At 44.3% G+C, this 25,155-nt stretch overlaps 1 protein-coding gene across 2 annotated transcripts in view; it reads right to left on the bottom strand.

Annotated features, from left to right (window-relative positions):
- The window catches only part of LOC139565345 (protein CBFA2T2-like), a 50,590-nt gene extending 32,701 nt beyond the window's left edge, over positions 1-17,889 (bottom strand). Inside the window, exon 1 of one of the 2 annotated variants that reach the window (XM_071385598.1) lies at positions 17,665-17,889. In XM_071385598.1, coding sequence (XP_071241699.1) covers positions 17,665-17,692 — 28 coding nt within the window. In that variant the 5' untranslated portion in view covers positions 17,693-17,889. Of the gene's footprint in view, positions 1-883; positions 1,216-17,664 lie in introns of those variants that run through there. The other variant, XM_071385609.1, reaches the window with a different exon arrangement.
- Positions 17,890-25,155: the final 7,266 nt, after the last annotated feature.

Below are 25,155 nucleotides of genomic sequence, written 5' to 3'. Positions count from 1 at the left end.
TTGAGTTGCTAACAATTTCAATTAATTATTAGCTATGGAAAAGTGTGAGGCTTGCACACAGTTTTAGCAACAAGAGTATTCTCTGGATCATGGCTCTCCAACCCTGTTCCTGGAGAGCTACCATCCTGTAGGTAGCTCTCTGATTCTAATAATTAGCTGGTTGATAAGCTGAATCAGGTTAGTTACAACTGGTGTTGGATTGAAAACCTACAGGACGGTAGCTCTCTAGGAACAGGGATGGAGTGCCCTGCTCTGGATATTACTCTTAACAACGTGTTGCCAGGTAAACTTTTAGGCATAAGGAAAGCATGAAAGATCGCAATATCCTTCCTTAAATCGTCACTGACTCGTCATAGCCTCACCTCAACATAAGCGTTCATTTTGTTTACCTTGAAAGCATGGAATAGCCTGGCAGTACAGCCCACAAGCAAATGATCACTTGTCACTCAAAACAACTGAAAAAGATCTAAACGACTAAGCAACCTCCGAGTAGTAAGTAGTCCTGCATTTACAGTGTCGGTTCCAATTCAAAACCAGACCCAATGCCATAGCAAACAGTCATTTGCAATAAATACTGAGCTGACAGAATTGGTCTCAAAAGGCTGCGGTTTTGTTGGTGCTAAGCTAACTCTTAGCCATGTGCATCCCTCTCTTCCCTTGGCAGACAATGATAAAGAGATGAGGAGAAGATAAGAAAAGGGGGGGATGATGCACCATCTGTACAGAGGCTAATTGGGCTAGACAAAGCACACACACACACACTCTCCTTCGCTCAATCACACACCGAACTCACTGAAGCGCATACACAGAGACAGATTAAATACAACAAAAATAGAATATGCACTTGGCGCACACGAGGAAAAGTGAAGGAATATGTTTTTACCTCCACCCTAGTAGAGTCGGCTCTTGTCGGTCCTACTTCAGCTGGGGTGCCTTTGCTTTCTTATCTTTATCTTCTCTCCCTCTCCACGCCTTCATATGTCAGGCATGTGTTTGCGTTCCCACATATGTGAGCCCCAGTGTGGCCGAGTCCAGAGCCAAAGAAACACAGATGGCTCCCAGATGGAAGAGGATATCCAGGCAGTCCAGCTCTGTTCGTTCTCTCTCGCTCTGTGCCTGTTCTCTTGCTCTCTCTTTGTCACTGCTCTCTCTCTCTCTGTCACACACACACTGTGTGTTCTCTCTCTACCTCTCGCTCTGCTGTGTGAACCTCGCTCTCTCGCCCTCCCTCTGTCTGTCTGTCTCTCTGACTCCTCCTCCCTTTTCCCACAGACTCTCTCCTCTTTTTCCAGGGACAGTCTGCTGGGCTGATGTCACCGACAAGGCCACGTCCCCCCTATTTAATGTATTTACCGACGGACCTCGTGATTAACATAACTAATTGTACTGGCACCTTCAGGCTAAACAAAGGCTGTGACAAGTAAGGGGGGGGGGTTGGGGTTGGGGGGCATTACTTTCCTCTATACCCCCCCCCCCCTTCAAGAGTGGGGCTCTCACAATGTTTTATACCCCCTCTGTAGCCCTTTTTCTTTCTTTGGCTCTCTTTTTGTTTCACCACCTTAATGCAGTCTGGTAGGCCATTGAATCCAGTGTGTGCACACTTGAGGGGAGATGAATGCAACCTCTTGTCCTCAAGCTTCACTGAGTTAAATTTAAGCCAGCAACTGATTTATCGGCAGTACAAGAGAGAAAGCGAGAAAGACTGATACAAATCGTAGAAAGTGGATGGTTTTGCTTTTCGCCAACATTTTGGGGGGGGAATGAAACCTCTAAAAAAATATAATTATAATGCAGATTTTAGATTGTCAAGACTGGGTTCCTTCTAATTCTGTGGTGAGTCAATGATTAGGCTCTATAATTGACAACTGGCAAACCACGTACATATAATCAAGGCATTTCAAGGCTCCAGACAGGAGTACTCTAAATAGCACACAAGTGCTCAAACAAACAAACAAACAGCAGTCCAAGACAAACACTAACAGTTCATTAAGACGTGATATAACCCGTCCTTGCACACACACACACACACACACACACACACACACACACACACACACACACACACACACACACACACACACACACACACACACACACACACACACACACACACACACACACACATCCTAATTGCCTCCCAAGGTTCAGCTGATACTGCAGGTTAAAACGAGGCAACTGAGCCAAGCGCAGACACACACACACACACACACACACACACACACACACACACACACACACACACACACACACACACACACACACACACACGCAGAGCACAGCTTTATTTGATATCCTTGGACTGATACATTTAGAGAGTGCATCTGGCCAAGGGAGAGAGGGCCAGGTGGCCGTGGCAGAAGGAACAGGAGGTGCAGCACTGACTGCGGGTGCTCTGCAGATGATAAGCCCAGACGCTACGCTCGCTAGCCCTACAGGTCAGTGTGTCCATGCTAGCTAGCACTTAATTCAGATAACACACACCAACCAACCATTCTTACTTAGCCTTTAGCTTTCTCTGCCACGCATACCGTCTGAACTGTCTATGTTTTGCCAATAATCGCTGCATAGAGGGAGAAAGCAAAGCATACACTTATGTAGTCATTTTTTTAAGGGGGAAAGTCAATATTGAATGCGGTATGGAATTGCTTTAGCTCCTTCATGCAGTCTCCCACAGCTGTTAACCATTGTGCTAGGCTATGCGGCCGAGACTGGGGAAAAAAAGGAAAAGGGGACGTTGCTAGCTGCCCACAAAATGAGACACCCCAGTGAACCTCGAGCATCTGTTTCTGTTCACACGCTCTCTCTCTCCGAACATCTACTTTTAGAAAAATAAACAGAGTGCTTAAACGACAGCACCGGCACTCTCCTGTAGTCCAGGGGTGGGAGGAACGAGGAGTTTGGGGAGTTTGGATGTTTGGAGGGTCTAAAGGGTAGAGAGAGAAATATATAATCATTACCTCACCCACTCACTAATTACGCCTTGTGATGGATAGCTTGTTGTGTGAGTGAGGGGAATAGAAGGAGGATTGTGGCCTTGAGTCCACAATGAGCTCATACAATGCAGCTATGGGTCGAATAGATACAGATGTGTAGGGCCAATACCTTGACCATTTGGAGCGTGTGTGACTGTGTGTGTGTGTGTCACCTGCTTCGTAAAACAAAAGGTGTAGACTAACAGTGAAGTGCTTACCTACGGGCCCTTCACAACAATGCAGAGAAAATAATAACACAGGGAATAAATACACAATAAGTAACAATAACTTTGCTATATACACGGGGTACCACTACCGAGTCGATGTGCAGGGGTACGAGGTAATTGAGGTAGATATGTACACATAGGTAGGGATAAAGTGACTAGGCAACAGGATAGATAATAAACAGTAGCAGCAGCGTATGTGATGAGTCAAATGAGTTAGTGCAAAAAGGGTCAATGCAGATATTCCGGGTCGCTATTGGTTAACTATTTAACTAACTAGCAGTCTTATGGCTTGGGGGTAGAAGCTGTTCAGGGTCCTGTTGGTTCCAGACTTGGTGGATTGGTACCGCTTGCTGTGCGGTAGCAGAGAGGACAGTATGACTTGGGTGTCTGGCGTTTTTGACCATTTTTAGGGCCTTCCTCTGACACCACCTGGTATAGAGGTCCTGGATGGCAGGGAGCTTGGCCCCAGTGATGTACCAGGTCGTATGCACTACCCTCTGTAGCACCTTGCGGTCGGATGCTAAGCAGTTGCCATACCAAGCAGTGATGCAGCCAGTCAAGATGTTCTCAGTGGTGCAGCTTTATAACTCTTTTAGGATCTGAGAGTCCATGCTGAATCTTTTCAGCCTCCTAAGGGGGAACAGGCGTTGTCGTGCCTTCTTCGCGACTGGGTTGGTGTGTGCAGACAATGTTAATTCCTAAGTGATGCGTACACCGAGGAACTTGAAGCTCTAGACCCGCTCAATGTGGATCGGGGTGTGCTCGGCCCTCCGTTTCCTGGAATCCACAATCAGCAATCACAATCAATCCTTTGTCTTGTTGAGGGAGAGGTTGTTGTCCTGGCACCACACAGCCAGGTCACTGACCTCCTCCCTAATAGGCTTTCTCATCGTCATCGGTGGTCAGGCCAACCACCGTTGTGTCGTCAGCAAAATTAATGATGGTGGTGGAGTCGTGCTTGGCCACGCAGTTGTGGGTGAATAGGGAGTACAGGAGGGGACTAAGCACTCACCCCTGAGGGGCCTCCGTGTTGAGGGTCAGTATGGCGGATGTGTTGTTGCCTACCCTCACCATCTGGAGGTGGTCCGTCAAGAAGTGCAGGATCCAGTTGCAGAGGGAGGTGTTCAGTCCTAGGGTCCTGAGCTTAGTGATGAGGGTACTATGGTGTTGAACACTGAGCTATAGTCAATGAACAGCATTATCACGTACAGTAGGTGTTCCTCTTGTCCAGGTGGGAGAGGGAAAAGGGGACATTGTGGTCACACCTCGGTAAGTGATAATTTTTTGGAGGACCCAATATCAGTGAAAATGACACAATTCCCTTCACTATTGAGCAGAGACTAGGGACACTCCCGGGACCACTCTTTACATTTCCTGAAATTTTTTATGACAAGACCCGGGAAATTAGCCTACAACATTTCCCCCCAATGTTGCACTCATGCAATTACACAAAATACACAAGATGCGCAGCAGCAGATTGTCCCAAAAAATAAAAAAGCACATTAACAGCACATCCAAACAGGTTGTTGCATAGAAACCTTTAGAATAGTGTATTTACACAAAGTCACCATAAAATCAAAGCACATGAATGATTGACACTGCCGGACTGCACACTAGACGGACTGCACACTAGACCCGAATGCAGTTAAGAGTTCTAATCAGATCTGAAAATTACATCCCGGTCCGACTCAAGCCCGGTGACCTGAAGCCCGAGCCCAGGCCTGGTACGAGATCACAGAAATGAAATGAGCCCGAAAAAAGGCTATATTGATTTAAACTGGTGTTGAGAACAAAGGGGCAGAGGCGGGCGGCAGCGGAGTGAGGAGACAAGGAAACAGCCATAACTCATAACCCACCTTAGTTATGATCAACTGAATGATGAAAATATTGGAATAAAGTAGGATAATGCAATTGAAGGCATGTATCAAATTCTTGTTTGTACTGAAACTCCCAAAGTCATATCCAACCGTTATACTAAGTTAAATGTATGTGGTCACCTAGATTATATTTCCCAGCGCCGTTTTGATTGGGATAGCGCCATCGCGCGGCTTTGAGACGAGCGTGGGAGACTCATCTAGGTAATTCAATCATTATCAGATTTTTGTTTGTTTCCACTGTATCTCTGTTTGGATATTTGGTAACAATTTCGGCTGGGGAAAGTTGACGTGAGGGCTAATGATAATCTTTATTCTAGTTTGCTCGTCTATTAGATGATCAGGAACATTTTGCTAAGCATGTCGTACGAGTGGATTTTTGCTTTTCACTCCCGTCCTACCCCCGACCAAAAACCCGTGACTTGTCTGATAATTAGTAAATGTGATTTTTTCCCCCACTGAATCTCTGCCTGTATATTTGGTTAACGGATCTCTGGCTGGAAGTGGAGGTGGCAAGCTCATTTATTCATTCGCTCATCTATCACTGATCAGAAAAACAATTTAGCATGCAATAATGTAGCCCGAATCAAGTGTATTATATATCTATTGACTCACGTAGTAGTAGCCTATATATAGAGTTAAGTCCAAGTGGTGCATTCTGAGACCAAGTTGAGTCGAGTACCAAGTTCTTTTCAAGTCAAGTCTCAAGGCAAGTCAAAAAAATCTATACATGCAACTACTTGTTCAACTCCATATCTTGGTCTATTTATTAAGGCTACCAGACAGACATTTTCATTCTTCTATCTACAACACATTTAGATTATTCTATGTAATTATAAAATAGGGACCTTGTAGCAGTGGTAAGGGCATGAAATCAGCAGAAGGCAAGGCAGCTTGACGTGCTCAGTGTAGATTTATTTGCAGGTCTTGGTGATCCAATGGTGAAAGCACCATATCATACAAAACATACAAGTAGATTTACCAAATATAATAGCCCAAAAAAAATAGCCTCCGTATCAGGCTTAACCAGTCCTAAATGAACGGACACTGGTAGAGGACAAGACAGCATAGCCTCCCCTTGAGAACCCAAATCAAATCTGTCCAGCAGGAGCTCAAACAGGTACATAATATAAGCACTTGGCTCCCAGGACCATACAATTACCCATTTGGCAATTACAACCACTGGTTCTACATTGTAAAAGGCAATTTCCACATCCATTGTTACATTTGTCTTAATCAGACTTAATGATTATTGATATTTCAACACCATGCATACGTGGAACAATCCTTTTCTACTATTCAAAGTTCAGACTCCAAAGCATGGAGCGCAGGCCACGTAGCCTATTTCGATGCGCACCGAGGCGCGCGCGCTCCTATTACGCGCGAACAAAAATGTCAGCGACACAGACACGTCGAACTCCCGACATAACCTGGGAAATATGAACGAAGGAAGCCATACATTGAGTAAACAGAACTTCTACCTGCAAGCTTCATAAGTTAATGATCAATTTCAAGCAATTTGTACATACCTTTGCTAGTAATTGTTGCCACATTGCTGGTGAGCTTGCAAAGTAAACAGTTAATAATATTCTTGATCACCATTTTTTTTTTATTAAAAAATGCTCCATATTTATTTATTATGGCAATCCTCTCTCACTACAATTTGATGTTTGCGCTGCACCCGATCCTATAGCTATACTGCAAATCAGCAATCTGTTCGCTAGCTCACCTAACCTGTGTTGATTGACAGTCCAATCAGACGGCCGAGTGTGCGTTTCAATAGCCAATCTGTTGCAGGTTTTTTTGTAAGGGCAAAACTGTGACTACTGTCTCTGGCTGCATGTAGAGTAATCCAGGTAGACTCTGTGCCACAAAATGACTGACAAAATATGACAAAACGTGAGTCCACAACTCTGCTATTTTCCTATCATCCCAATCCCACTGAAACCCAAAATCCTGACTCCCGTCTTGCATGAAAATTCCTAACTTTATTCTGTAATCCATAGGTTGCATTATCAAAGCACGTTTCGCCTATACATTTCAAAATAGAGCTAAAACATTTCCCCCCGCCTCTCTGTGCTGTCTTGTATTGCTGCCCATATGAGAGCTTCCGTAGAGAATGTGTGATCAACAAATGGGATGTGACTAGATATGGATTTTTTTTTAATGAGCTGATGAGATATGTCATTGTTTGAGGTTATCTAGCAAGTTTAGTAACTTTGGTCATTTTACTTTTGTTTGACTGCCGTTACAAAGTTTGTATGATTCAACAACTCTATAGCCTACTCGGGCTGCTTCCTGAGCGCGCTCTGTGTCGAGATACCCTAGGCCTACTGGTAAAATGCACTGAATTAATTGAGGAACATAACGCTCAGAATTTGTGAACGGCCTGTTTCGAAATTCACAACAATGTCATTGGCGATCAAAGTTACTCTATCATTACTAAATATCAGTTTCATCTGCTGTTAAATCTTTACATAGTGGAGCAGCCAAGACAGCAATGTGGCCCAGCGCCCCTCTCATTTTGGGAGAACCCTAGCATAGTGACCATATCTTGGATTTAAATGCTTTAATAAATGGGCACTTACATTTTTTGCGGTATTTCCCAGGACTCTGGAGATAAATATGAATTATTCCCGGGAATTGAAACTTGTTAGATTTTCAGGAAAATATGAATCCCTAGCAGAGACAATCAATACCCCATCATGACCATAGTCACATTACCCAAATGTACTTATCAGGGATGGAATATGTCGTGTGGTCTCAATCAAAAACCATCCTCATTCAGTGAAAGACCTAGACACAAACAGTTATGCTCCCCTCTTGGAGCGAACCCAAAAGCCTTTACACACAATTTACACTCGCACCACCTTGTGCTAGGAAAACACAGCCAACCCCGGTCAGCTGAGGTAACTACTGAAAGGTGTCATTATCATCACAAAAGGTGGCCACGTAGCCTCATGAATGGCTGTGGTAGCGCTGATGGGAGGCTCCATCTCAAAGGGGGGGGCTGGAGTAGAAGAACCTTGCTTCTTAAATGGGCAATTATCTCTAGGCTTTTAACATGCCCCCAAGGGCAACAAAGCTGGGGCTAGCCCAACAGCACTTTGGGCCCTGCTCTTATCCGTGCGGGAGAAAGCTACCAAGCACCACAACGCAACAGGAGCCCCAGGAGCCCAATTGTGCTAAGGCGACACACGAATGATCTGAATGCAATCAACGGCTAATGTATTAGCATTAGCGCTACGTTTGGTTTACATCTGTGACGGCTTCAGTCAAGTGTCGTGCAGTATTAGCATACGAAGCCATTCAAGAAAGTTTTAGATAACAAAAGTTTGAGAACCATGCAGGGGGGAAGGCAGCAGCATTTACTTAAATGACATTGGTGATAATGGCGTCATGAACGTTAATGCTTAGTAAACATGCTAATGACAGACAAACAAGGTAGCCAACTCAGGAATTAAACAAACAAGGCAGCTTGAGTGTTTGCAAATGCATTTTCTATAAGCCACGCGACTTAATCATTAACTTTATTTGCAATGCTGCGCAAGCATGCTAACGCTAGCCAAATTGAGATCCATGCAGGAAGTCAACAACAACAACACTGGGATGCTGCAAAGTGTCTTTCTTTCAGCAGTAAAGTACCTATTCTCCCCCACACATTGTTTTAAGTAGACACTTGTGAGTGTTTGTATGTGTGTGTTATTGTGTACGTCTGTTGGCGGCCACGCTTGTCTTTCGTCATTCACAGGCTTGAGAGCCAGCCAAAACAGCTCACTCCTTTGGCTTGCCTCCCACTCACCATATCTCAGCCCACAGGAGTTCCTTTGGAATCAATGAAAGCACAATGCACCTGCATCTCTGACTCTCACTCTCTATCTTCTGCTTTTATTTTCAAGACTCCCGCCTTAGATTTCTGGAGGAGGAAACCGCAGTCCCGTCTGATCTTTTAATGCCATATTTTCCATTACATCTGCTGTAGGGACAACTTGACGGGAGACATAATCATTTTCTCCATGTCTGGTAGGGTCATTAGCAGTGAAGGAAAAACATGCAAAATAAATAAGATGCTTGGCAGTGGTATGGTCACACGCTAAATCTAGGGGACTATTTTATTCGCTGCATACTCAGCACAATAATGATATCAAATCGGAACAGGCCATGTGAAGTCCTATGGGTGTTCTCTTCTTGGCCTCGTCTCGTCTCCCCCCTCTTTGCAGCAACTCAATTCAAAGCTATCGATTCACTCAAAGGCTCGTTCGCATATCATCCTGGGGATATTAAAAACAAATGGGTGGGTGGGGGGGGGGACGCTCCTAGCGAAAACACAAGAAAATCCATTGACTGCTACTTTACCCCCCCCCCCCCCCCCCCCCATTTACTCCCCTCCCCTCCATTACCCCCAAGCTCCACCTTACCCTCCCCATGAGCTATTGTACCCTCCCTTTCAGACACTCCTATATCACCAATAACAAATGGGTCCCTTTTTTTTTCTTTCTTTCTTTCTCTCTCTCACTCACCCCCCCCCCCTTTCTTGTTCCCTCTCTCTCCTTCTCTCCCTTGCTCTCGATGAAAGGCAGGCATTGAGCCGGCAGTGGCATTCCAAAACCTCAGCCCACGGCTCCAGAGTGTCTGGCTATTCAACACTGCTGGGAGCGATTAGTTTAAGTAAGGCCTGACCCGCCTACTCACCCATGGAAAACCGTCAGATCTCTTGTTACACTTTGGTTGGAGAAGGGAGGACTGTGCATTCGAGTGCCTGTGTGTGCAACTGTGCATGTGGTGTGTTAATGTGCGAGTGTGTGTGTGTGGTTGTGAGAGAGCGTGTGTGTGCAACTGTGCATGTGGTGTGTTAATGTGCGAGTGTGTGTGTGTGTGGTTGTGAGAGAGCGTGTGTGTGTGTGTGCGCACACGCTAAGAATTTATGAGAGGTGGGTCACACGCTCACTTGGCTGCATCTTCCCTAAGTTTCCACAGAGGAAGGCCAAGAGTGGGACAGACGCCAAACCTTTTCTCCAATAACTCTGTTAAACGATATTCAATAACCACCTTCTCCTTTTCTCTCCAGTTAAACCGTGCACCAGATAAACCAACCGGGCTATCCGTGGCTGACTCCATATATAGCTAAAGCCTTACATGCCCTTACTTACAGTATTCTAATCATTAAAGTGTACAAGGCAGCGAAAGATCTCTTGAAGTTTGGCCTGCTCTGCCAACCTTACCAAAATCTCAGCACATAAACAACTGCTTAGAAGCAAAAATAAATGCCAGACCGACAGTCGGAGTGCAATGTGCATGCTTTCTATGATGGTACTGTTGCGTTCATACCTACAGTATGCAGGCATAAAGCCTTCTTTCTATAGTATAGCCTAGTAACATATACAATATGCATACTACGTTCTTAGTTTCTTATAGTCTACACCTACAGTGTTATAAGTCATTTGAAGTCTACGGTTAACATAAGCACAGTGCATTAATGTACTTAACAGCCACCTTGTAAAACAATGGTGACTTTGCTACTGCTTTTTATAGGGAACAGACATTTCGCATGGCAGTATAGGGCAAGTAAAAAAATAAATAAGCACGAACCGCATTCCTCTTAATATTAAATGGTTTAACCTGAGCTTCATTCCAAGATGGTGGTTTGTCGTCCATTGTGCTTGCAGGAAGGACCTGACAATAGTGCCACTTTCAGCCCTACAAAGAACTTTATTGTTCCTGTCATGTCAGAGACGAAACAATAGACAGGTGAAATGAAACGTACGTCAACACGGGGGCCCAGGAAAGAGAAAGTCCTCATCTTTTGGATTCAAAGGCGTGCTTTGACATCGCCAGCCAAAGACCTCTCATCTCATTGGGGTGTTCGGTTACTGTGTGTGTGTGTGTGTGTGTAGTTATTTTGTATGTGTGTGTGTGTTTCTTCCTCCACCTGCAGTTGATCCCATAATAACCTTCTAGTTATCCCTCGGGCCGGAGCAGCTGTGTTGTGCTCTTGCCTGGCGACGGCCACACCTGTGTGGTGTGTTTTGCAGGTGGCTCATCTGGAGGGTTACATTGGAAACACCTGGCCAAGCAGAGATAGAGCCTGCGGGGGGGATTTGTGAAGGGCTCAATTACAGCTTGGCTAGATAAGGACTCTGGGGCATAGCCCAAACACACACACATACACACACACACACAGACATGCCTTACTCAAGGTTCAGTCGCAGGGATGTTTAGACTTATCGAAGGTGCGCTCCTCTCCAAGGTGTGTGTGTGTGTGTGTGTGTAAAAGAGAGAGAGAGAGAACCAAACCCCCCAGACTGAGGATGATGAGCCCACCTGCCTCGGCTTTGTGACTATAAGAGTAAAACGAACAAAAAACACTACTAGAGGAAAGAGACATTAACATCACATACACTACATGACCAAAAGTATGTGGACACCTGCTCGTCGAACGTCTCATTCTAAAATCATGGCCATTAATATGGAGTTGGTCCCCCCTTTGCTGCGATAACAGCCTCCACTCTTCTGGGAAGGCTTTCCACTAGATGTTTGAATATCGCTGCGGGGACTTGCTTTCATTCAGCCACAAGAGCATTAGTGATATCGGGCACTGATGTTGGGAGATTAGGCCTGGCTTGCAGTCTGCATTCCAATTCATCCCAAAGGTGTTTGATGGGGTTGAGGTCAGGGCTCTGTGCAGGACAGTCAAGTTCTTCCACACTGACAGTTCTTCTCGACAAACCATTTCTGTATGGACCTCGCTTTGTGCACGGAGGCATGGTCATGCTGAAACAGGAAAGGGCCTTCCCCAAACTGTTGCCACAAAGTTGGAAGCTCAGAATCATCTAGAATGTCATTGTATGCTGTAGCGTTAAGATTTCCCTTTACTGGAACTAAGGGGCCTACCTCGAACCATGAAAACAGACCCAGACCATTAATCCTCCTTCACCAAACTTTACAGTTGGCACTATGCATGTTCTTCTGGCATCCACCAACACCAGATTTGTCCGTCGGACTGCTAGATGGTGAAGCATAATTCATCCCTCCAGAGAACGCGTTTCCACTGCTCCAGAGTCCAATGGTGTCGAGCTTTACACCACTCCAGCCAACGCTTGGCATTGCGCATGGTGAGCTTAGGCATGTGTGTGGCTGCTCGGCCATGGAAACCCATTTCATGAAGCTCCAGACGAAAAGTTATTGTACTGAAATTGCTTCAGAGGCAGTTTGGAACTCGGTAGTGAGTGTTGCAACCGAGGACAGACAATTTTTACGCACTACGCGCTTCAGCACTCGGCGCTCCCATTCTGTGAGCTTGTGGTCTACCACTTCGCGGCTGAGCCGTTATTGCTCCTAGACATTTCCACTTCACAATAACAGCACTTACAGTTGACCGGGGCAGCTCTAGCAAGGCAGAAATTTGATGAACTGACTTGTTGGAAAGGTGGCAGCCTATGACGGCGCCACGTTGAAAGTCGCTGAGCTCTTCAGTAAGGCCATTCTACTGCCCGTGTTTGCCTATAGAGATTGTATGGCTGTATACTCGATTTTATACACATGTCAAAAATGGGTGTGGCTGAAATAACCAAATCCACTAATTTGAAGGGGTGTCCACATACTTTTGTATATATAGTATAGGTCTGAATAGATCACATTCCAACAAAACATACTGAGAGCAAGTTGGTCTGGTAAATTGGAGATACATGAATAACGGAACAACAGTAGGGTGGTTGTTTGTTGGTTTGGCAATGCCACTGTCAGCCAGAGAAATACGCCGAGAAGGATTATTACCAAGGCAAGCAAGGTGCTTGGAGTCAAACAGACAGGCCTGGATGAGATCTTTAAGGTCAGAACTCCGCTTCAAGGGGGGTTTAGACCCAACCCACCCCTGGACTTTGAACTACTCCCCTCTGGGCGCAGGTATAGGGCACCCCTCGGCAGGAAAAACAGAACTAGACAATCATTTGTGCCATGTGTCACATCCCTCCTAAATAGCTCGGGCTAATGTTCCTCTCGACCCAGTAAGGCCAGCAGGCTAGTCTCATTTTATTGGTATGTAACTGTTATGAAAGTTATATTGTCAATTTGTTTTATATTTAAACGCCACTTTAAAAGTGTATGTGACACTGCAACAAAATTTCCCCACGGGGACAAAGTCAGTAAAATAAGAACTGCATTCAGTATGATCTAAAAGACTGATCCTAGATCAGGACTTTATGATTACAAACCCTGAACAGACCTCCATCCATGAGCGGCTCTGAGGCTCAGCAGGACTGGAAACAGAGCAGAGACGGATGGGGTGCAGTTTGATGAGATAGCATGAGGAGTCATAAAGCACTCGTACAACAGAGACACATGGGAAGAGTTGTAAGGGAGACTTTTCCTGAATCTTTCATCATCCGCCTTCATGACGCAAGCCTTGATTTAGGTCAGCCGGTTAGCCAGAAAAGGTTAGCATGAGCTCTAAAGCACATAACAAGACAGACTTGGACAGTGTTACGCATTCTTTGTCATGAGCTGATGTTTTCTTTTACAGCCAATGATGTGTCGCGTCAATATCCCGATTATGACAATGTAAAGAATGCTTTGCGAGAGAAGGTTCGCAGCAACGTTGTCCAAACTTGAGTTTCTCATTTGAAAACCAGTCCATATTGTACTATCAGTCTTCAATGGGAAACTCATACAAGCATGGATTTTAACTCTCCTCTGGGTGCTGACAAGCCCACTGCAGCTGAGCCCCAACCCCATTGACCAGGAGAGAGAGTAAGCGAGAGGGGTAGAATATCCCCGAAAGCCGTGGAGAATAGGGGGAACCAATCCTAACTAGGCTTTGTCTGGGCTGGAAGAGGGAAGAACGGGTATTAAAAAAGCATAATGTGGTGATAAGTTCCTTTCAGTTCCCTTTTTACACTGTGAACGCTCTAATTTACTACTGGGTGACTAGTACTTTTGTTCTCGGTCAATGTCCTCCTCTTAAAGTAGGAGACTAAATAAATGCCTGCATATAATAAGGCCACCACGTCCCACCAGTCAAATGCCCGAAAAATACAGCTGGGTAGAAAGGATACATGCATTTCCAATGACGGTTTTGAAAGAAACACTTTTCACAGCAGGACACAAAGGTCTTATCCATTTTGGGGAACTTTCAAAAGCCCCTAAGAAATATGCTAAACATATTCCGAACCCCATAGCTGGTTTCAAACCCTTGAATGTGTCATATAATATCAATGTGTAACGCGGCTACAATGACACTACCTACATTATGAGGCTAGTTAGTCAAACAAAATGACAGTGTTAACAGCTCTGCGAAGAGAGCCCTGTAGTCAACTCAACGCCATAACAAAAAGACCCTGAGAAGTAATCATCTTAAGACGGTCTGCTGAAAAACAAACCAAGGGTTTGACATGGAGAGAGGAGCGGAGAGTGGAGAGAGGAGCGGAGAGAGGAGCGGAGCACGCCCCAGCGCAGTCCCACTAATAGGTCTCGTCTCCTGTAGACTGGCATTCCAGAGGATTGTTATTGGCGGGCGATCCGAAGAGCAGGGCCCACATCTGGATCCAATCCTCCCACCCGGTCCGTGCAGCGCGCAGCAACAAGAAACAGCTGTGCGAACCTGGCGTCAATTAGCTTCACATTCTCCTGACAGTTAATCCGTTCCTCTCCCTTTTTTTTCTCTTCCTCCCTCACTCTCTCTTTCTGTCTCTCTCTCTCCTTCACTTTAGGTTGCCTCACAGGCTGAAGTAATAGGGGTTTGTGAAATAAGGAGCAGTCAATAAGGAGCATGGATGGCCGACGACTATCTCATGAAAACACGCAACATGAGGGTCTGTCAAGGGAGAGCCATTGAGTCAGTGAGTCGTGTTTAGCCTTTTGGAGGAGATTTAGGGTAGATGTCATGACTGTCAAAACATGGGTCAACTTCAAAATGGATGTGAGGGAATAGATTGATTTATTTTGGGTGAAAGGTTGGTTTTCATTTAGACTTTTGGAGTTGGTATTTAGTAGTTTAGTAGATTAAGACCCTCATTACTGAATAGAAGACTTTGGAACAGAATAATTGTTTTTGTTGTGGCTCTAACTGATGAGGTTATGGAATAGCGAGGCACCCTGATATTACTCAACACTAAGCATGAAAGTGTGCTCAAGTTGTTTCCACTCATAACAACACTTCACAAATGTCTAAGAATGATCTGCCTGTGCACACACATTGAACAAAATGTCATCACCCATCAGTGATGAGTCAAACCTCAAACCCAATTCAATTCCACCCCGCTCAAATCATCCGCATTTCTGAATCAAACATATATTCATCCTCTGATAGTTAATGGGAGCCAGACTTAGAGCAAACCTCCTCCAATCTGATGGGCCTGACGACGGAGCTGGATGAGCCCCCAGCCAGAGCAATACCGTGGGGCCCAGTAAAGCATTAACAGGTGTTACTGGTGGAAAAGACCCACTCGGAGACCAGAGAGAGCAGCACATGAGAGGAAATGAGGATGCTGGGCTGACTCACTCCCGCTACAGGCAGCTCTCTCTCCAGAGCGCCAGGGAAATTGTCCCACACGACAACACAAAGGGGCCAGATCTGGCAACCCGGACGAGCCACTCGAGCCAAACTCAATTAGGAGCCTAATGCAAACCTGCAGGGCTTTGTAATTTATTTCCCTTTTAAAAGTCAGGGGATTGGAATCTGACTCGCTCACACACACACACAAAAACAAGCGAGAAAGAAAGAAGGAAAAAGGGGGAAATTGTAGAAGCGTCCAACTTGGCCACATGTTTTCAAGTGGATTTAATTTAATCAAGAGACTAAACAGCAACAATTTGGGGGAATGATTGAGAAAGAACATGAGGGATGGTGTACTCTCTTTGACACGTTTGTTATCACACACTATCTCCCAGCAAAGACAACGAAGGCACCACTCTCCCATCCATACTCTAAAACCGTTAATTTCATTACAAAAAAACAACTACGTACTACCTAGATGTCATTTAACATGTATTCAGGTAAACATTTTGGACCAAAATCCCAGAACACTAAGAACCGTAAAACGATTACAGTTCTAACATGGCTGCCAGAGGAGCTCTGCTGCTCCCTGCTGGTTACTGTAACAAAATATGAGCATCATTATCATCATCATTACTGTCTTGTCTTTGTCAGGCCATCGTTTGTTATTATGACGTTAGGGAAAAAAGGGAGACGAATTGGTGCCCCCGGGTCAAACAATGATACAGTTGTGCCCTGAGGCTCTGGCTAGAACTGGCGACCCCACTTGCATTGCATGACTGTGCCTTTGTCCCACAGGCTAAGTAGACAAGTGGGAGTTCTCGATTGGCAGTCTTTCGACCGCCTGGTGTTATTGTCTTGAAAAGCTGTAAACTCCAGATGGTGCAAAACTTTGCCTGGTGGATTAATTCCAAATCCTCCAATGAAAAGGCACATTTAGAGTGGCGGCCATGCTATTGAATCAAATTGGAGCATAATAGCAGGATAGTATGAGCTATATGAGGGCAAAGCTCACAACAGAAGGAAATGCATGTTCTAATAGCCTAATGTTAGGCTACAAAAATGTAATTATCTAACCATGACATGAATGAAACTGGTTGATTATGTTTACTTACGATGAAAGTTATGAGGTAATAAAACAATGTATTTGGTGAAATAATGAGACACATTTGCATTGACACCGAATGTGTGAATATTTTGGTAAATGTTGGTCCCATTGAACGTTTGCACTTTCAGTCAAAATATTGAGGTGAAACTGAAAAATGTCTGCATGCTGAACATCATAACATTACATTAGGCTACAAAACACCCTGGACAAAAGACTGTTTCCGCATTGGTCCTGAGTGTGCGAGACCCAGGTGTAGGTGACGTAGGTTTATGTGATTTTTGCACTTTTCCTGTTGAAAAGTGATATCCCAAGTATAAATATAGTAAAGTAAGCACACTAAAAGGGTCAAAAAATATGTTTTGAGAAAAATCGTGTTTTTGAGACACAACTGCAAACTTCAAGGAGCAGAGCATTAGATGAGTTGGTTTGATGGGAAGTTGTGATGTCATCGGCCTCCCCCTTGCTTGAGGAACAATAGATAACAAAAGAGGAAAGCCCCCCCCCACTTGACTTACCTGGACCACCTAACCACCTATTGAGATGTGCCTTTTGTTAAGTAAATCAGGTGTTAAATGAGGTGAAAATGAGTCTGACTGCCACTTTAAATTAGCAGAGACGGAAGAGGAAGCCAGACACCCCACTCCCCTGTTTGTTTTCCTTTTTTTCCTGGTTAGTTCATTGCCTTTAATTTACGTAGACCAGACCCAGCTACTATTGCATTGGTGTCTATGGGAGACAGACCCAGTTAAGTAGACCGGAACTGAACAATTATATTCAATGGTAAACGACCTGAGTAATATATCTTCATTTATCCACCATCTTTGATTTTAGCGCATCTGATCCACACAAATTGTCATAGGATAATATACAAATAATCCAAATAATAATACCCAAAACGCCCACAAACACGTGTTGCGTGTATTTTACAACACCAAAACATATACCACCCCACAGCATTAGCCTACATAGATACTAGTTTAGTTAGGCTACTTACATTGAAAAGCACCCGGAATCCCGACCATGCTCTTCGCACTTTGAATGACAGTGTGCACGTTTCAAGGTACAGCCAACTGTAATTAAAATGATATGCTCGTCGATTGATATCTCGCATTGGCTTGTTGTTTCTCAATAAAGATAAAAGCCCGCTGTGATTCGTAACACTGCATCAGGTATCACCGGGCATAGGCTGCTACTGTAGCAAGATTGCACTGAATATTTGAGTGGGCGGGACTATTTGTAATCCTTTCGCCAAAAAGCAAATACACTGCTGCGTTATTACACCGTCGTAACAGCAGGGAAATACGGACACCAGTGTTTTGGAAATGATTAACGCGAGTCACGACAATAGACCACCACTTGCTCACATATCGGTTTAGACCAAATGTTTTTTTTGCTTGGAGCCATTTCTCTTAAATCAAGATATCAATTAGGTTTTTGGCAATGCGTATAGGTCATATACTGTAGTCTTAATATCATTAGGCAACATTTTATCCATGGTGAGAATGTTTAGATTGATTCGGTGCTGTATTTTGGTCATGTTGTAGGCTAATTTGAGCCATCACATGTGCTAATCAGTACATTTATATTTACGAAAAAAGTCTAAAAATCTATGAACTCATTACTCTTAGTCGTTCTGGATAAGAGCATCTGCAAATGACTAAAATGTAAAATATTTGATAATATAATAATAATGTATATTTCACAGATGGACGTAGGCCTAAAACACATACACATCCAATATTTATTTGAGGCATCCTCGTGCCATGTATAGTGTTGCTTTCTTGCCTTTCAACAACACAACAACCTATTGAAAGCAAGGAATGATTGGCATTGGACCCCATCCAGGCCCTCATATGTTGTTTCTCTAGCAAACACGATATTTAATTTGGTTGCTGAGAGCTAGCCTTCCAACCCCCCATTCCCCTCCCCCAACCACGCAAACACATGCCACATGCTCCTGCCTCCTTCCCCCTCTTCTCCTCCCCCATCCACCACCCCTGCAAGGCTGCCACCTGCTCTAGGGAGCATGATGCACAGCTGCTGAGTTACAATAACAAATGAACGCCCACCATGATCCGGTCCAATACCTGCTACTACAGGCTGCAGCCCATCAACCCAACCAGGGACCTTCACCTATCGGAGGGTGGCTTGAAGAGGAAGCAAGAGAGCTTGTCATCTTTGGGTCTGCTCTTGTCTGCTTTCTCAACTGCATCGAACTGATCTGTACGAGAGTGTGTTTGGACAAGGAGTGAGAGAGGGGGGAGGGAGATATTATGGTCGTATGTGTTTACTTTGACAATGTAGGAAAAGTGCTTTAACTTTCCATGTCAATAAAGTTTATTGAATTGCATTGACAGAGGGAGAGGTTGTCACCTTTGAGTCTGCACTCAACTGCATCTACAGCATCTTCCAACATTTGAGGTGGGAACAGGCATTTTGCATGTAATCCCCTATTTTTTTCATCATCTCCATCCACATAGTTTACTATTCTAGGGAACAGATGAATAGGGAATAGATTAATAACATTTATGATGGAAGAAATTCAAGGCTGGGTTTGATAGGTCAAATTCTCACACCATGGCGGAATTATATATATATATATATATATATATATATATACAGTACCAGTCAAAAGTTTGGACACACCTACTCATTCAAGGGTTTTTCTTTATTTTTACTATTTTCTACATTGTGGAATAATAGTGATGACATCAAAACTATGAAATAACACAAAACTATGAAATAACACATATGGAATCATGTTGTAACCAAAAAAAGTGTTGAAATAAATTTTATATTTGAGATTCTTCAAAGTAGTTGCCTTGATGACAGATTTGCACACTCTTGGCATTCTCTTAGCCAGCTTCATGAAGTAGTCACCTGAAATGCATTTCAATTAACAGGTGTGCCTTGTTAAAAGTAAATATGTGGAATTTTCTTCTTAATGCATTTGAACCAATCAGATGTGTTGTGACAAGGTATGGATGGTATACAAAAGATAGCCCTATTTGGTAAAATACCAAGTCCATATTATGGCAAGAATAGCTCAAATAAGCAAAGAGAAATGACAGTCCATTACTTTAAGACATTAAGGTCAGTCAATCTGGAACATCTCAAGAACTTCGAAGATTTCTTCAAGTTCAGTTGCAAAAACCATCAGGCGTTATGATGAATTTGGCTCTCATGAGGACAGCCACAGGAGAGGAATACCCAGAGTTACCTCTGCTGCAGAGGATACGTTCATTAGAGTTGCAGCCCAAATAAATGCTTCACAGAGTTCAAACAAGAGACACATCTCAACATCAACTGTTCAGAGGAGACTGTGTGAATCAAGCCTTCATGGTCAAATTGCTGCAAAGAAACCACTACTAAAGGATACCAATAAGAAGAAGAGACTTGCTTGGCCAAGAAACATAAGCAATGGACATTAGACCAGGGGAAATCTGTCCTTTGGTCTGATGAGTCCAAATTTGAGATATTTGGTTCCAACCGCCGTGTCTTTGTGAGACGCAGAGTAGGTGAATCGATGATCTCATCATGTGTGGTTCCCACCGTGAATCATGGAGGAGGTGTGATGTTGTGGGGGTGCTTGCTGGTGACACTGCCAGTGATTTATTTAGAATTCAAGGCACACATAACCAGCATGGCAACCACAGCATTCTGCAGTGATACGCAGTGTACTATCATTTATTTTTCAACAGGACAATGACCCAAAACACACTCCAGGTTGTGTATGGGCAATTTGACCAAGAAGGAGAGTGATGGTGCTGCATCAGATGACCTGACCTTCACAATCACCCAACCTTAACCTAATTGAGATGGTTTGGGATGAGTTGGAACGCAGAGTGAAGGAAAAGCAGCCAACAAGTGCTCAGCATATGTGAGAACTCTTTCAAGACTGTTGGAAAAGCATTCCACATGAAGCTGGTTGAGAGAATGCCAAGAGTGTGCAAAGCTGTCATCAATGCAAAGGGTGGCTACTTTTATGAATCGGTTACTACATGATTCCATGTGTTATTTCATAGTTTTTTATGTCTTCGCTATTAGTCTACAATGTAGAAAATAGTAAAAATAAAGAAAAATCCTTGAATGAGTAGGTGTGTCCAAACTTTTGACTGGTGCTGTATATATATATATATATATATATGCCATTTAGCATACGCTTTTATCCATGCATGCATACATTTTACATTTGGGTGGTCCAGGAAAGTGTTGACAAGTGATAACCTTTTAGAGTAACTAAACAGTACCTAAAACCGCTAGTAAAACAACTCAGTAACACGTTAACAAAAGATGGCTAAAGTCAAAGACTGGAGAGTCAGACGGCCGGGATTTGCCGTCATTATTTCCCTGTGCGTGACAGCTGGCCTCGGCGTCTTTGTCACCGCTCCTTTAATCACACACCAGCAGGTCTGCTGCAGCCTGCCACTGAGCTGTGGGTGACCTGACAGATCGCACACCCTGCCACACTTCCTGCTCCTACTGACTGTTCGGCCCTTGTCCGGTGACTCTTAACCTGACCCGGGGCCGAATTTGGGTCTGGCGGGGTTAGGTGGGGTTAGGGCCAAGGCCATGGTCTGGTGGGTTTGGGGGGCCAGCAAGATGGGTCGCGGTTGTCGTGGTCGCTGTGGTCGTCATTCATCAACTCTGTGTCTGCTGTCCACTTGTCCTCCTCCCCCTCTTTTTTTGTCCTCCGCATGTTGATCCCACACAGCGGCACGCGTATCAGCTGAGCTCAGGAAACGGTCGTGTCAGAGGGGTCATGCGGCAGACGCCGTGTTAATTCTCTAGAATTAGCACTGCCATCACCCTCAACGTGCGCGCACACACACAGACACGCACACCATCCGTCTTGACACACACATGCACACCACCACCCCTCAACACGCACGCACGCGCACATACACACACACACAACCTCAATACACACATGCTCCAAATCCCGCTAGTACTACCCCATCAATCAAATATGAGACAGTGCAAAGGGCATCCATATCATGCGTGGGGTTAAGCGTAGGGGGGAGAGCAGGGGAGGAACCCCAGACAGACAGACAGTGTGGATTACAACATCCATGGGCCAGATGGAGAGAGAGAGATAGCCCATTATGTAGATCCTCCCTCTGTCCTCATGCATCTATACCTTTACATTATTCAGGAAGAAAAGGGCAAAAGTAAATAATGAGCGCAACGAACGCCGAGGGGACAATAGAGGACAGAGCGATAGGGCAGAAGGCGCACAGGTCTCAGGTGCAGCCTCCCTGACCTCGAACTCTCCTTTGACCCCTCATTGCCATCCAAAATCTCACTCATGACTCGAGTCACCTCTGTCTGTGGTACTGTATATTCCAGGTGGGGGATGGATGGTTAATGGATGGACTGAGTCGCCCTAACCTATCCACCCCAACTTATTAAAACGCATTGCAATGTAAAGTACTATATGCGCACTGCGTTCATCTGAAACCAGCTGTTGCCAACTAACTAGGGTGTGGGAAGATGGATGTTCTCTCTGTCCCTGTCTCTGTCCCTGTCCCTGTCCCTGTCCCTGTCCCTCTCCCTCTCCCTCTCCCTCTCCCTCTCTCTTTCTCTCTCTCTCTCTCACACGCGCGCGCGCACACACACACACACACACACACACACACACACACACACACACACACACACACACACACACACACACACACACACACACACACACACACACACACACACACACACACACACACACACACACACACACACACACACACACACACACACACACACACACACACACACACACACACACACACACACACACAAACAAACTCCTGGTTTGACAGTGGAACAGGTGGACCAGGCTAACAGTCAGGGCCCTGGGCCGCGTAACCTTGTCTCAATCAGGGTGGCAGAGCCCAACCTCCATCCCTCCCCCCACCAACCCCTTGACAAGCTGCTGGGGGTAGCAGGCCAGGCTGCCAGCCGTCCACTCAGACAGACACACTGGCCCATATGGCAGCAGCTCTGCAGATCTGGAGAGGGGGAAGGGGGTTGAGGTGGAGGGGGGAGTTTAAATTAATCAGCAGACCATCCCCAACTGTCCACCACTCCACCGCCACCGTCTTCAGGGAGTTGAGACCGTCTTCAGGGAGTTGAGACATGGTTTAGATTGTGGTTGATTGTGGTTACGTGTCTGTTTTTTTGAGGGGAGGATTGTGTTTGTATTTGTGAATGCATATGTTATGTTTGTATATGCATACACACACACACACACATGACCCTCAAAATACACACATATAGTGCCTTCAGAAAGTATTCACACCCCTTTACTTTTTCCACATTTTGTTATTACAGCCTGAAATTTTAATTAATTAAATGGAGATTTTGTGTCACTGACCTACACCAATACCCCATAATGTCAAAGTGGAATTATGTTATTTTATTAATTAATTTAAAATGAAAAGCTGAAATGTCTTGAGTCATTAAGTATTCAACCCCTTCATTATGTCAAGCCTAAGTAAATTCAGGAGTAAAAATGTGCTTAATAAGTGGCATGGACACTGTGTGCAATAATAGTGTTTAACATGATTGTTGAACAACTACCTCATCTCTGTACCCCGCACATACAATCATTTGTAAGACCCCTTAGTCGAGCCGTGAAAATCAAACACAGATTCAACCACAAAGATCAGGGAGGTTTTACAATGCCTCGCAAAGATGGTCACCTATTGGCAGATTTTTAAAAATCAAGAAAAAACAGCAGACATTGAATATCCCTTTGAGCATGTTGAAGTTAATAATAACATTTTAGATGGTGTATCAACCCACCCAGTCACTACAAAGATACAGACATCCTTCCTAACTCAGTTGCCGGAGAGGAATGAAACCTCTCAGGGATTTCATCATGAGACCATGGGTGACAGTTACAGAGTTTAATGGCTGTGATAGGAGGAAACTGGATCAACAACATTGTAGTTACTCCACAATACTAACCTAAATAACAGACTAGTTTCTCTTCATTACTCACAACCCTGCGTGTTGGAGATTTTCTAGGGTTGTGTCCCCTTCTCTACTCTCGCTAATCTCTCTCTTCTACCCTTTTTTTTGGACGGACCAGGAGGCAGCAACAGTAACAGTGGCTTGACTGCGGCTGGCGCTGCCTTTCTGGTCCAGCAGAAAAGACCGGTAATGCCTGAAGGACTGGAAGGACCCCAGACAGCATCACTCCCCCCAGACAGCATCACCACCAGAACCAGAGGCGAGGACGAAGGACCAAAGAGACCAACCTACGCCGGGAGCGAGCAGACCACAGGGGAGTCGCATCCAGCAACTGCCAGCTACCGCTACCCCTCCCCAACACAAAGACACAAACACACCGTCAACAACTCTACCAGACCAACCATAGCCGACTGACTAACAAATTGAAGGACTGATGATTGTTACATGATATTTGATTGAATTAATGTAGTTTTTGTTTTTGGTAATTGTTTTTTTGTTTTTGTTTTGATTTGAAAAACTTAAGTTAGATTATCGATTATTTATTGTTAGAATTTTTGTTTTTGAATCTTAACATTTTATTTGAAATTTGACCATGTAACGATTTTTGAAATATTCCAATAAATTGACCTAAATGAAAATAAGGAGGTCTACACAGAATAAACATATTCCAAAACATGCATCCTGTTTGCAATAAAACAGTAAAAGTAAAAAAAATGTGGCAAAGAAATGAACTTTATGGCTCGAATACAAAGCGGTATGTTTGGGGCAAATCCAACACAACACATCACTGTGTATCACTTTTTCATATTTTCAAGCATGGTGATGGCTGCATCATAACATGGGTATGCTTGTCATTGGCATGGACTAGGGAGTTTTTGGGGGGATAAAAATAAACGGAATAGAGCCAAGCACAGGCAAAATCCTAGAGGAAAACGTGGTTCGGTCGGCTTTCGAATTGACACTGGGAGACAAATTCACCTTTCAGCAGGACAATAACCTAAAACACAAGGCCAAATATACACTGGAATTGGTTACCAAGATGACATTGAATGTTGTGGCCTAGGTACAGTTTTGACTTAAATCAGCTTGAAAATCTATGGCAAGATTTGAAAATGGCTGTCTAGCAATGACAGCCTACTTGACAGAGCTTGAATCATTTTTTAAAGAATAATGTCCAAATATTGTACAATCCAAGTGATTCTAACATGTATTCTCAGGGGGTTGAATAGTTATTTAATCAAGATATATGTGTTTTATTTTTCCTTAATTTTTCACAAATGTTTGAATTTTTATTCCACTTTGATATTACAGATTATTTTGTGTAGATCGTTGACAAAAATGACAATTAAATCCATTTGAATCCCACTTTGTTACACAACAAAATGTGGATAAAATCAAGGGGTGTGAATACATTCTGAAGGTACTGTACACACACACACACACACACACACACACACACACACACACACACACACACACACACACACACACACACACACACACACACACA

The sequence above is a fragment of the Salvelinus alpinus genome, chromosome 2 (genome assembly GCF_045679555.1).
Source record: "Salvelinus alpinus chromosome 2, SLU_Salpinus.1, whole genome shotgun sequence".
NCBI classification, from domain to species: Eukaryota; Metazoa; Chordata; class Actinopteri; order Salmoniformes; family Salmonidae; genus Salvelinus; species Salvelinus alpinus.
Note: the sequence above shows the minus strand (reverse complement) of the source record. Positions and strands in the feature narration are given on the sequence as shown.